General features: G+C 35.3%; 1 protein-coding gene across 2 annotated transcripts in view; it reads left to right on the plus strand.

Moving 5' to 3' along the window:
* Window positions 1-9,633, plus strand: part of SHCBP1L (SHC binding and spindle associated 1 like) — a 45,449-nt gene extending 35,816 nt beyond the window's left edge. For both annotated transcript variants that reach the window (XM_079927163.1, XM_079927162.1), the window contains exons 7-10: window positions 5,743-5,896; window positions 7,126-7,376; window positions 8,227-8,349; window positions 9,194-9,633. In XM_079927163.1, coding sequence (XP_079783289.1) covers window positions 5,743-5,896; window positions 7,126-7,376; window positions 8,227-8,349; window positions 9,194-9,445 — 780 coding nt within the window. In that variant the 3' untranslated portion in view covers window positions 9,446-9,633. The remainder of the gene's footprint in view (window positions 1-5,742; window positions 5,897-7,125; window positions 7,377-8,226; window positions 8,350-9,193) is intronic.
* The last annotated feature ends 5,486 nt before the right edge of the window (window positions 9,634-15,119 follow it).

Below are 15,119 nucleotides of genomic sequence, written 5' to 3' on the forward strand. Positions count from 1 at the left end.
TTTCTTTGACCCATTTGTTGTTTAAGAATGTTGTTTAATTTCCACATATTTGTGAATTTTCCAGTTTTTCCTGCTGTTATTCATTGCTAAATCAATTCCATTGTGGTCTGAGAGGATACATTTATTGAAATTTGTTTTGTAGCTTATCATATGGTGTATCCTGGAGAATGTTCCATGTGCAATTAAGAATATGTATTCTTCTGTATTGAGTTCTGTGTGTATTAGGTCTAGCTGAATTATAATGTTGTTCAAATCCTGTTTCATTATTGATCTTCTGTAGATGTACTAGTCATTATTGCAAATGGAGTATGGAAGTCTTCAACTATTATATTATTGTAGAACTGTCTAGTTCTCCCCTCAGCTCTGCCAGTGTTTGCTTCATATATTCTGGGGCCTCATTGTTTCCTGCATACGTGCTTATTATATCTTCTTGATGAATAAATTCTTTTTGGTCAATATATAATGTCCTTCTTTGTCTCTGGTAAAAACTTTTGACTTAAAGTCTATTTTATTTAATATTAGTATAGTCACTGCAGTTCTCTTCTGGTTACTATTTGTATGAAATGTTTTTTTCTATCCTTTTACTATTAATTTATTTGTGTCTTTGGACCTAAAGTGAGTCCCTTGTAGACATTATATAATTGGATCATGTTTATCCATTCTACCAGTCTCTATCTTTTAATTGGTGATCTTAATCCATTTATATTTGAAGTGATTACTGATAAGAAAGGACTTCTGCCATTTGATTTCTATATGTCATATTCTTTTGTATTTGATGAGTTTTTTCTAGTGTTTTGTTTGACTCACTCCTCATTTCCTTTCTGTATATTTTTAGTTATCGTCTTAGTGGTTACCGTGGAGATTACAATTAACATTCTAAATTTATAACAGTCTAGTCTGGATTGATACCAACTTAGCTTCAATAGCACACAAACACTCTGTTCTTTTACAGCTCCATTCCTACTTTATGTTGCTGTTGTCACAAATTACATCTTTATACATTGTCTGCCCATTAAACATGGATTTATAATTGTTTCATGCGTTGCTCTTTTAAATCATACAGGAAACAAAGAAAAGGAGTTACAAACAAAGATTATAATAATACCGGCTTTACATTTACCCATGTATTTGCTGCCTTTGCTGGAGTTACTGCTTCATATGGCTTTGAGTTACTATCTAGTGTTCTTTTCCTTCAGTCTGAAGGACTCCCTTTAGCACAGGGAAGATCCAGGCTTTGTTTATCTGGGAATGTCTTAAGTTTTTCTTTATTTTGAAGGATAGTTTTGCCAGATATAGAATTCTTGGTTGATAGTGTTTTTTTCCCCCCTTTCAGCACTTTAAATATGTCATCTCATTGGTTTCTGGCTTCCATAGTTTCTGATGAGAAATCATGTTAATCTTATTGCCAGTCCTTTGTTCATATTGAATTGCTTCTCTCTTGCTGCTTTCAAGATTCTCTGTTTTGGCTTTCAACAGTTTGATTATAATGTATGCTGGTGTGGATCTCTTTGTATTTATTCTGCATCCATTAAGCTTCTTGGATGTGTTGATTCACATCTTTCAACAGATTTGGAAAGTTTCCAACCATTATTTTTTCAAATATTCTTTCTGCTCTTTTCTTTCTCTCTTCTTCTGGGATTCCCATAATATCAGTGTTCTTGATGGGATACCACTGGTCCTTTCGACTTTGTTCATTTTTCTTCCTGCTCCTTAGATTCAATAATTGCAATTGTCCTATCTTCAAGTTTGTTATTCTTCTGCCTGCTCAGACCTGTTATTGAACCTCTCTAGTGAGTTTTTCATTTCAACTATTGTACTTTTTTGTACTTTTACTGTACAGCTATAGAATTTCTATTTGGTTCAATTTTATAAGTTTTATCCCTTTATGGATATTCTCTATTTATTCATCTGTTGTTCTCTTGGTTTCCTTTAATTATTTATCCATGGTTTCCTTGAGCTCTGTGAGGCTATTTAAGACAATTGATTTAAAGTTTTGTCTGGTAAGTCCAAAGTCTTTTCTGGACTTCCTCAGAGATGGTTTCTGTCAATTTCTTTTTTTTTTTTTTTTTTTCCTGTGAATGGGCCATAGCTTCCTGTTTCTTTGCATGTCTTATAATTTTTGTTGAAAACTGGGTATTTTTAATATTATAATGTGGTAACTCTGGAAATTGTATTCTACCCCATCCCCAGGGTTTGCTGTATTGGTTGTTTAGGACTGCAGTTGTCCATATGTTTAGTGAATTTTCCAAACTGTTTTTGCAAAGGCTCTATTCTTTTTTGTGTGTGGCTGCTGAAGTCTCTGTTATCTCAGCAGTTAGTCAGTGACCTGACAGAAATTTCCCTAAACACCTGCAGCTAAAAAGAAAAACAAAAAACTCCTTGTCTTTGCAGATTAGCTCTGAGTTGAGGCACTCCTTCAAACTAAGCCAGGCTGCCTACAACTTTGCCTTAGTTTTCACCTCCTGCTTGCACAGGGCCCAGTGATCAGCCAGAAGCACAAGCTTAAGGTCTTTACAGATCTCTTCTGAGTATGCATCCATCCCTGAGATTGTGCATTTTACTGTAGATTCCCCAGTATATAAGGTAGCTCTTATTTCCCCAAGAATCTTCCTCTTCAGCCTCCTCATTTGTAGGCTTTTCCTTGCCCTTCCTTCATCCTTTGTCCCAGGTAGCTTTGGGTAGAGTATGTCTTTAAATGCTTTCATCAGATGCTACTATAAAGCTGCTCCATCCTGGGGGAGGTGAAACAAAGGTCAGTTTCTTTGCCAGTCCCTCTCCTGAGATACTGATCATCAGACAGGTCAAAATGCAGTCACAATTTTTTTGAGAATAAGATCCCTATTTCCCCCACCCCTCACCCATCCCAGTGCCAGCAAGCCACATCAGAAATATGGGCTGTTGCTATTCACTCAACTGCTGTCAGTCTGGAGAATGGGATATGGTAGGCAAGTAAGTAAAAACACCAGAACACTTTCTTACTGAATTTTAACAACCTCTTCATCTAGCACTTCCTTGGCTGCTATGTTTAATTAGATTTCAGAGTTACAAAAAAACATTGATTCTGTCATTTTTTGCCAGTTTGTTTGCTTTAGAAGAACTAATTCTTGGAGCTCTTTACTCCACTATTTCCAGGATATCACCTCTTTCTTGTATCTTTCTCTCTGCTCTCTCCTTCCTGAATGCATTGAGAGATGCTCAATTCTGTCTTATCTTAAATAACAAAACAATATCTACCCTAAATACCACATCTTTGTCTCTTCCCTTGCAGAGCCAAACTTCTTGAAATATTTGGCTTCACTTGTCTTTACTTCTTTCCCATTCATGCCTCTACTCACTGTGATCTGGTTTCTGCCTCCAGAACACCAGTGAAAATGCTCTTGTGGTCATGTGGGACCAAGCCGTGGCTAAATGCAGTAGGGATTACCATCTCTTTTAATCTTTCAGCAGCATTTGACATGATCAACTACTTCCTCCTTTCATGACACCTTGATCTGATTTTCTTACCACCTCTTGGGCCACTCCTCAGTTTTCTTTGTAATATCTTGTTTTTGCCTATCCTTTAAATGTTATTCCTCAGTGTTCTGTACAAGGGTGCTACCTTTTCCTTTTTATACATTCTTATAGCTAATCTCACCCATTCCCATGCTTGAATTATCATACAAGTAAACAATTCTAGGATCTTTATACCTTGTCAGATTTCAGTCCTGTATTCTAGATCCTTATATAGATGGTCTACTGGATATCTCTGAGTGACTCCACTGGTACCTCAAATTAACTGGCACCAAAATTAAACTCATTATCTTCCCCCATCAAACATTTTTCTCATGTTTCCTGTTTCAGTGAATAAGGCAAATATAAATGATGGGAATTCCCTGGCACTCCAGTGGTTAGGACTCTGAGCTTCCACTGCAGGGGGCACGGGTTCGATCCCTGGTCGGGGAACAAATATCCTGCAAGCCGCACACATGGCACGGCCAAAAAAAAAATTTTTTTTAATATATATATATAAATGAGATGTATTCTAGAGTTCTTCCAAAGTATTTACAGAGGTAGTCCTTGTACTGTCTGCTACAGAAGTATTTAGAGTATGTAAGATGTAATACAAGCACAAATGACTGTATTGGTTTGCTGATTTAGTGAGGATTTTAAGAGTTTCATATATATATCTGGAAAAAAATGTTCACTACTGCTTATCAAAGAAAATTAAAATGAGGCAGTGAGCCTATTAAAATGGCAAATATTTTTATACATTTAAAAGATACCCCATGCTGATGAGCTTGCAGAAAAGTGAGTTCTCAGACCAAGTTTCAATTGGTTAAACTTTCTTGGAGGGTGGTTTAGCAATATGTATCCAAGAGGCTTAAAATGTTTTGTACCTTTTGACTTAGTCATTCTCAATCTAGTTTATCCTAAAGAAATAACTAGAGATGTGCATAATTTATTTGTGGTCGTATTTTTGTAATATTGAAAAAAATTGTAAGCTATCTAAATGAGGGTAAGAAAATCATATTATGACACATCTGTATGATGTATTATTATGTAAATCATAAAAATTAGGCTTTGGAGACACAGACGTAGAGAACAAACATGTGGACACCAAGAGGGTAAGGGGGTGGGTGGGATGAACTGGGAGATTGGGATTGACATATATACACTAATATGTATAAAATAGATAACTAATGAGAACCTGCTATGTAGCACAGGGAACTCCACCTCAGTTCGCTGTACAGTAGAAACTAACACAACGTTGTAAAACAACTATACCCCCAATTAAAAAAAAAAAAATTTAGGCTTTGAAAAAATATTTAAAGACATGGGGAAATGTGATATAATGAAATGAGAAAAATCAGGATTCAAAACCATATGCATCTATGGTATGATATATTGGTATTATGAATAAATGAATATATGCATGGGAAAAAGACAAGCAGGAAATATCTATATATTTTATTTAGGTTAAAATTTCCATTTTTGTTATGCTTTGTTTCATTTTGTTTTTTACAATAAGTGCCTCTTATATAATAAGAAAAACGATATATGAATGATGATGCCATTTCTATTGGGATAAAAGAATAGGCATTTTTTCAGAGTATATTTTTAGTTCAGATTTTATTTTTAAAGTTCCTCATTCTTCATGGCACTAATAATGAAGTTCTTTCCCCTTTCCTACTCCCAGTGCAAATTTCTGGTACTTTTTTGCTTTTAGTTCTAGAATCTTTAATATATAAATTTTTGTTGGTTTACCAAAATTTTAGAGTCAGTTTGAGTTAAAACAAAGTAGTAGTTTCCAGTAGGAAAGAGATCTGGTGTCATCTAGATCTAAAACTTAGCTTCACCACGCACTAACTCTGTGTCCGTGGGCAAATCATTTACTCTCACCGAGTTTCAATTTCTTAACATTACAAGGGTATAATAATACTTTACCTCAAAGAACTGTTGTGAGGCTTAGGAGGTAATATGTAAAGGTCAAAATATGACTTCTGGCTGTATTTAATAGCTGTAAAATTACTAGTGATTGTAATCATTCACTAGTGAATGTAATTGTAATGAGAAAATCTCTTTTCATCATTCCTTAATTGATGGACTGATACTTTGAGCATTTAATGAACATAAATACATAGAGTATTTACAGTGCACTACCTATACAAAGTAAGTCTTTGGGAAAAGCACATGTTACCAATGAGTTAACTGATTAAAATGACCCGTTTCAGTTTGACCTATTGTTTTATTTCTTTTTTTCAGGTAAAGGACTTATCTTCAGACACACTTCTCCAACAGCATGATGATTTGGATTTGGCTTTGGATAGTTGTTATAGTGGAGATACAGTAGTTATTTTTCCAGGAGAATATCAAGCTGTAAATCTTGCTTTATTGACTGATGACATCGTTATAAAGGGTTAGCAAGGCATCCTTTGCAATTTTTTAACAGCAATGTATGCTGGAGAAACTGTATTTTATAAACATGGTTAATCAGATTACTAGAAATTAGAACAGGGTTTTTATGTTTCACAAAAATCCCTTATGTGCTTTTTACAGTTAAGATTTTCTCACCTGTTCAGTAGTGTATTATCTGTACAGGTGACCTCGTTTGGACATACTGTACCAGAGCAAATCAATCTATGAGACTACTTTTTCCCCATGATAATGTAGCACTACAAGCAGAGATTCTAAATAAATACTCAAAATCAGAAAAAAAAAATCAGTTCACAATATCTTCTATTAGCTCTATATTTTTACCTAAACTACTTTTTTCTCCTCTGTCTCCATAGCACTTCATAGCACTCTAGTAGGGAAACCTAAATGTAAGGCTATATTAAAATATGCTCAGCATTTTCTCAAAAAGTTTAATTCACATGGAAACTCAAGAAGTAAAAAAGCAAAGTTTACTAAATTTCTTTTAGGTTCTGAACGTATTTAGTGAACATATTTAATTTTGCCCTTTTACATTAAAGTAAGGTTATTCCCCATGTCTAGCCAAAAGAAAAGACAGATGACTTCAACTTTGCTATCAATTCAAAAATTGAGCAAAATTTTCACTAGATTTTGATGACTGTAGTCAGTTATATTTTGCTGAACTATATGGGTAATAAGGATCATATTTGTAATTTTAAAAATTGGTAGTCTTCTTAAAGATCCAACCCCTCATTTTTGGATTGATGTTAAATTTAGAAGATTGCTCAGACTACTCTAGAACAAAATTATGGATATGATTACATTAATCTTGTAACCTAATTCAAGTCTCTGCCAGTCTTTTTCGTTATGGTAATTTATAATGGTTTTGGAACCAGGTTTTGGTAAGATACTTTTTGTATCTTACACATCTTGTAGATGACTGCTCACTATATAATATAGGGAAATATATGGTGGAAGGAATATGTTGAATAAGTACCATAGGTACATTTAGATTGATTATAAACCCAGATTCTTCCATCATGGCATCAAAATAAGGACAAAAGACTACATTATAGTTAAGTATCTAATTAGTTGACTGAATAATTACAGATGTTACTTATTAAAAAAGTGTGAAAAGAAAAACTTAGTAAGAACAAGTATTATTGAATGACTAAAGGGCTTTAAGCTTTGGGAGTACTGATTTAATTATGTATTTTTGTCTTTATACATCAGGAATTGGAAAGAGAGAGGAAATTATGATTACTTCTGAACCTTCTTATGACAGTTTTGTGGTGTCCAAAGCTGATAATGTGAAATTAATGCATCTATCTTTGATACAACAAGGGACAGTTGATGGTATTGTGGTGGTGGAGTCTGGTCACATGACTCTAGAAAACTGTGTATTAAAATGTGAAGGAACAGGAGTGTGTGTTCTTACAGGAGCTGCTTTGACAATTACAGACTGTGAAATAACTGGTGCCCAGGTATTTTATTTTATAAAATTTATGGGTTTATTTGGCTATTGATAACTTTGAGTGATCTTAATATGGAAACAAAGGGTAACAATTATTTTATCTTTTAATTGAATTATAATTAAACTTAGAAACTGACAAAAGTAAATAAAACGAGAACAAGTATACGTGTGTCATTATACACTTAGTACACTTAGGAAAAGTAAACTGCCTAAGTCCAAAGTAAGAAATTACTAGTTTTGGTTTATGTGTGTTTTTAAAAAATCTAGGTATCAGTGGCTGTAAAACAGATCATGAGTCAGTTACTTGATCGTTTACTTAAAAAGATGTAAGTACTTATAAGCTATCAGACATTGCTGTAAGGTATTGTGATTAGTTCTGACAGCTTGAGTCTAAAGATAACAATCACAAAGACCATTAAAGGACTAGAAAATTGAATCAAAAAAAGATTAAAGGAAGCAGAAAAATAAGACCTTTTTACAGAATGACTTTTTCTTAGTTCCCACTAAAATAACGAAATACTTAAGTAGAATTATGAGGGATTTAGAGTATATATAAATGAATTTTTATAACTATTGAAAGTTGCTTAAAGAGGTCTTTTGACTCCCTTCTAAGACTTGATTTGGGTAGGAGAGAATGTTATACGCCATGAATTCAACCTTCCTTCTAGGCCCAATGATTCTCTGACACAAATAATTTGTTTTAAACATTATCTCCACAAAATTGTTGTCTGCACTACCATGTATTTTCATGTAACTTAGTGTGTTTAGATTGCTAATATAGAATTAGTTTTCAAATCTAAAGAAAATTTTGGAGAGGTGCATGTGTTTTATAGATTGTTTTATTTGCTTTTAATTTACAGGGTGCTGGTGTTGAACTGTATCCTGGAAGCATAGCTATTTTGGAAAGGAATGAAATTCATCACTGTAATAACCTCAGAACAACTGACAGTTCAAAAAGCACCTTAGGTGGAGTTAATATGAAGGTATTTTCACATTTTTTAACATAGAATTGTTGTAAGAATTATAAGTAATTATTAGAAAGATACCTTCAGTCTTAAATTTTAGTCTAAATGTTATTGTTGATTTGGAAAAGTATGGTACAAGTAATTAAAATATGGTTTAAATGATGGTTGATAGGAAACAAGTTTAGTCTTATTTAATAATTTCAACTTAAATTCTTAGTAAATAACTTTGAATATGAGAAAGTACTCTTATAAATGTTTTAATTTTTCACTGAGCAGACTTGTAATAGATTTTCCAAGGTAAAGCAAATTAAGAGAATATATTAAATATTTTAAGTCTTACTTTCAAACTTTGTAAAATAATTTAAGCTAACCAATTAAAACATTAATAGCAATAATTTATAAGTGAAATGCCTTCCCATTCCTTTCTACTTCTATAAATTCTACCTTTCTAGGTCCCTCTCTAGACTCGTATAGTTAATGAAGTTTTCCCTAGAACACTAATTTACATATCATTATTTTAAATTATTTTCATCTTTAGCATTTTCATTATCTGAAATTATTTTCATATTTATCATGTTATATTAAAAGTCAGCTTCATGGGATATTGCTGTATCCCATCTAGAATCAGTTGTCTTTATCAATAATGGATAAAATTGAAAACTCCATTTAATACTAAAACTTTTTGTAGTTAGTATTACATTAATCCAGTGTGAGGAAAATAATACTTGTTCAAAACGAGATTCAGTTGTTCTAAAGAAATGTGTAAACTCAAGAATAAGTTCTAGAGTTTATGAGATGTTCATTAGTTCATATTTTATTTTTATAGAAATTGAAAAACTAATTTCCTTGAAAAATTTAACAGGTTCTTCCAGCACCCAAGTTGAAGATGACCAATAATCATATTTACAACAACAATGGCTACGGAGTAAGCATTCTTCAACCAACTGAACAGTTTTTTATTGTAGCAGAAGAAGCCCTCAGCAAAGGGACTGCTTCAGGAGATAAAAAAGATGATAATATGCTCTCCAAAGTAATGCAAAATCTGAATCTGGAAATGAGTAATAATAAAATAGAAGCAAACCTAAAGGGGGCTATCAGAATAGTAACAAGTTAAAGCATCTGGATCTATGTTAAAGTTTTATGTTTCAGATATTTAATAATTCTCGTATCCCACAGAAATGGTAGTTTTAATTAAATGTGAAACTTAATTTAAAAATTTAAATATTTAATGCTTTCATTGAATGATTCATTTTAACATGTTTTTTTAAATAAGTTTTGAGATATAATTTACATATCATAAAATTCACACTTTTAAAATATGTAGTTCAGTGGTATTTAGTATACTTTTAGTATATACCATCATCACTAATTCCAAAAACAATTGTGGTTTTAAATATTGTTTTATATAGTCTGAGTCCAATAAGAAGCTTTAGGTGTTTTATGTAGAGAATTGAAAAAATAAAAAAAGTTTATGGACAATATCTGATTCATTCCCATTTATCTGTGCAGGTAACTGGAATAAGATAAGATAGCACTATGTTTAGGCTTAACTATAGGAAACAAGAAAATTCAAAATAAGAGAGGCAAAAAACAGAGAAATGTATTTCTCCCTCAAAGTCACACACATTATTTCAACTTTCATGCCTCCCTCCAGCTAGAATCTGATTACATGGCTGCATCTAACTGCAAATGAAGCTAGGAAATATAATCTTTAAATTGGATGGCATGTGTCCTCTAAAATAGGGTGTTTGTTTTGTAAGAAAAAACTGGTCTTTTTCACAAAGCACAGCTTACATTAACTTCAGGATATAAAAGAAAATAAGCACTCAGGCTTAAGCCCCTAATCTTTCCTTCCACAATTTGACTTTTATTCAGTACTTTGTGTTATCTGTAACTTAGCAAAGGCGACCCTGTGTTGCTATAGAGAATCTCGAGGCTGAGAGTTGAAGTATAGTAGCTGTTCTTCAGTGTTTCATTGAATAGCTTTTTTTTTTTTAAACACAAGGTCTTCTTAGCCAGGTGATATAATTCCAGGGAGGAGGCCTTAACAAGAACAATCTCTCTATAATGAATTTGATAAGCTGTAAAAGTGGGGATTTTCCTTCACAATCCTCTTCCTCTACTTCCCTGTTTTTGGCTTTAGGAAGAGTATGTGATGGACAAAGATAGGCTCTTTTGAGTAAACAAAGCAATAGCCTCACAGGAGCAAACTTCTCACTCATTGGTTACTTGCCTCCTTTCTGTTGCTGCCATTGGTTTCCAACCACTTTTTTCCCCAGGCCCACTTCAGAATACAGGGTTTTGTTTTCTTCCTCCTATTCTCATATCTCTAAAGCATGCACAAAGCATTTTTAAGATTTTCTAAGAAATCTGAACTTTGATAGTTATTTTTCTCCCTCCTTCACCTTCCCACCCTTATATTTTTCTCTCCGTCATAACGAACTACCACAAATTTAGAGGTTTAAACATCACCAATTTATCATCAAACAGTTCTGTAGGTTGCAGTTTTGGCATGGGTCCCACCGGCCTAACATCAGTGTTGACAGGGGTTTGTTTCTTTCTGGAGGCTTTAGGGGAGGATTTGTTTCCTTGCTCATTTGGGTTGTTGGCAGAATTCAGTTCCTTGCAGTTGTAGGACTGTTTTCTTGATGGTTGTCAGCTGAGGGCTGTTCCCAGCTTCTGGTGACCAACTGCATTTGGGTTACGTCCTCCTTCCTCCATCTTCAAAGCCAGCAACAATGGACTGAGTCCCTTAATTTCTTCTGCCCCGTCTTCAATCTTATCTCTCTGAGCCAATTCTTCTGCTCCCTCCCTTCCACTTTTAGGGACTCATGATTAGATTGAGCCCAGATTGAGCCCACTTGGATAATCCAGGATAATTTCCCCATCTCAAGGTCCTTAACTTGAATTACATCTGCAGAGTCCCTTTTGCCATGTAAGATATGCATTCACAGGCTCTGGGAATTAGCATGTGGACATCTTTGAGGAGCCATTATTCTGTTTACCACTTGTTTTAACCAATTTTCTAGGTCAAGGGAAGACAAATACTAATTCTACTCCTCAAATGGGATTTAAGAAGTTTCCTCTACCAGGACCAACCAATGCATAGCTCTTATACATTTTAAAAGAGATTCTAATTTAAAACAATGGCATATGCCCTGAGAAAACCATAATTCAAAATGAAACATGTACCACAATGTTCACTGCAGCACTATTTACAATAGCCAGGACATGGAAGCAACCTAAGTGTCCCATCAACAGATGAATGGATAAAGATGTGGCACATATGTACAATGGAATAGTAGCCATAAAAAGAAACGAAATTGAGTTATTTGTAGTGAGGTGGATGGACCTCTGTCATACAGAGTGAAGTAAGTCAGAAAGAGGAAAACAAACACTGTATGCTAATGCATATACATGGAATTAAAAAAAAAATGGTACGGATGAACCTGGTGGCAGGGCAGGAACAAAGACGCAGACGTAGAGAATGGACTTGTGAGGACGGGGGTGGGGGGTGCGGGGGCGGGGGAGCTGGGGTGAAGTGAGAGTGGCATGGACATATACACACTACCACATGTAAAACAGATAGCTGGTGGGAAGCAGCAGCATAGCACAGGGAGATCAGCTCGGTGCTTTGCGATGACCTAGAGGGGTGGGATAGGGAGGGTGGGAGGGAGATGCAAGAGGGAGGGGATATGGGGATATATGTATGCATATGGCTGATTCACTTTGTTGTACAACAGAAACTAACACCATTGTGAGGCAATTATACTCCAATAAAGATGTATAAAAATAAGAGATTCTAATTTAGAACCTAGAGGTGGTTCCATATTTCTGCTCTGTCCTCATTCGTGCACATATCTGGCTGACCTACTGGACACTAATTTTGTAGTATAGGCATTGGGTCTTAGTAACCATTATATTCCCCACTGTGCTGTGCATTCCAAGTAATAACTGCTAACAGTTTAAAAAGAATGCTACCAATGGGTCTCTGCTTATGCAAAAGACTGAAATGAGATTTACAATCTAGGACTTTTAAGGATATTTCATCACAGTTGCTGGGGATGGAAATGTTAGGATTCTGGAGGTGAGGACTGGACAAATCAAGATTAGAAGAGTGGCCTTGGTGTGGAATGAAAAGGGATGAATTAGAACCCCTTTCTGCCTTTTTGTAAGGAGCTGGCAGTAGGAGTGGAGATTTCCTTTGCTCCGCTGCAATGCCAGTAGCAGCTATGGTAAACTCTCAATTGAAGAAAAGAATGGGAACTATAATGCTAGAGCCTCTTGTCAGTTTATTAGAAGCAGTGAAAAGTGGCAGGTGGCTACAAACCAAGGGACTGAGGCACTCCTCAGCAGCACAAGGTACAGAGAAGTTGCTAATAGGAGCACTTCCCTGGTGGTTCAGTGGTTAAGAATCTATGCTTCCACTGCAGGGGGCATGGGTTCAATCCCTGGTCAGGGAACTAAGATCCCACATGCTGCCCGGCATGGCCAAAAAAAAAAGGAGCAAGTTACTATTCTTTGTGAGACACCCAAGATGCATGTTATCTTATAGATTTAACCGTTATAATCAGAAAGCAATAAACTTGAGGACAGGGGTCTAATTCTTCCAAAGTATTAAAGTAGAAAATGAGAAAATTATACAAATATACTATATTTTCAGTGATTGAACCAAATCAGCCATTCTTAAACTGAAGTACAGGCGCCAAGAGTCTGTGAACTACCTGAATTTTAAGTAAAAAACTTTGTGTACATGCTCTTTGCTGGAGAGAGTTCATAACTTTCATACTCTCAAAGGAGCCTCTCAGTCACCAAAAGCTTAAGCCAACTGAACTAGGTAGTATTTAAGTTTCCTTTTACATATTCTTTATTATTACTCAACTGAGGCCTAAAACAGCTTTTAACAAAATGTGTTGCTTTGTCTACAGAATACTCTGATTTGTCCTGTAGAAAATTCAGGCAACTTTATATCATTATTTTAATACTAAACATTATGCCATGTGTTTTTCGGTAATTTGATATTTTTCAGATTTTGCAGTTGCACAAGCTAAATTTACTTTATTTCCTAATAAAATTCTGAAGCCATGGGTAGGTATCACTAGAATACTAGCTTAATTTGAAAATGCTTGGAACAACTACTAATGCCCTATAACTTAGATTCTGTTTAGGTGAGCAGGTTAACCTAAGCCTCTTATGCTTCCTGTTATTTTAAAAAGAGCTAAAATTTTCAATTATTTAAGTTAAAATTACTATAGTATTAAAAATAACCACCAAGTATATATTTCACATTTTTACAGATTAACATGAAAAGTATTATACAGGTTTACCAGTTGAGAAACATTAAAATACTGGATTTGTAGCCAAATCCTTTGTTGCCTTTACCTTAAATTTGTTTGAAAGAAATATGCAATTTCAAAGTCTTGAAATTACTGAAAGATTCCCCCATTAAGGTTAATGTGACCAACTCATCCTAGTTTGCCTACAACTTTCTTTGTTTTAGCATTTCCCATGTCTCAGAAAACCAGTCTGGGTAAACTGGGAACATCTGGTCACCCCAATTAGTTCCTAGGAAATAGATTCTTTTCTCAAAAGTTAAATTATCACTAAAGTAGTCTGATAAATTCAGGTGCCCTCAATCAGTTAGAGAGATTCAATGGTGTGGGCATACCTTTCATTGCTCTTAGCTTTAATACACTTCACAGATGGGTTTTATACAAATTGAAGGTTTGTGGCAAATCTGCATCAAACATGTCTACTGCCACCATTTTCCAAAAGCATTTGCTCACTTCATGTCTGTGTCACATTTTGGTAAGCCGCAAAATACTTCAAACTTTTTCATTATTTTGTTATGGAGATCTGTGATAAGTGATCTTTATGTTTCTATTCTAATTGTTTTAGAGCACCAAAAACCATGCCCATAAAAGATGGTGAACTGATAAATGAGTTCCAATAACTGAACTGATAAATGCTCCACTGATGGGCCATACCCCTCTCTCTTTCCCTTCTCCTTGGGCCTAACCTATTCTCTTAAACACAATATTGACATGCAGGCAATTAATAAGCCCAAAATGGCCTGCCTCTAAGTGTTCAAGTGAAAGGAAGTCACATGTCTCACTTTAAATCAAAAGCTAGAAATGATTAAGCTTAGTGAATAAGGCATGTCAAAAACCAAAAGAGGCTGAAAGCTAGGTCTCCAGCGCCAGTTAGCCAAGTTGTGAATGTGAAGTTCTTTTTTAAAACAGATTACTTAACATATGAGTGTATTCAATGGGAGGGCTTTTTTTTTTTTTTTTTTTTTCCTGTACACAGGCCTCTCACCATTGTGGAGCACAGGCTCCGGACGCGCAGGCTCAGCGGCCATGGCTCATGGGCCCAGGCCGTGGGATCTTCCCGGACCAGGGCACGAACCCGTGTCCCCTGCATCAGCAGGCGGACTCTCAACCACTGCGCCACCAGGGAAGCCTGGGAGGGCTTTTTTTTTTTTAATTTTTAAAATTAATTTTTGGCTGCGCTGGGTCTTTGTTGCTGCGCATAGGCTTTCTTTAGTTGCGGCGAGCGGGGGCTACTCTTCATTGCAGTGCGTGAGCTTCTCATTGCGGTGGCTTCTCTTGTTGCAGAGCACGGGCTCTAGGCTCATGGGCTTCAGTAGTTGTGGCGCAGGGGCTTAGGTGCTCCGCAGCATGTGGGATCTTCCAGGACCAGGGCTTGAATCCGTGTCCCCTGCATTGGCAGGTGGATTCTTAATCACTGCGCCACCAGGGAAGCCCCAAGATAAAGTTCTTGAAGGA

This window comes from Stenella coeruleoalba (genome assembly GCF_951394435.1).
Source record: "Stenella coeruleoalba genome assembly, chromosome: 1".
Lineage (NCBI taxonomy): Eukaryota > Metazoa > Chordata > Mammalia > Artiodactyla > Delphinidae > Stenella > Stenella coeruleoalba.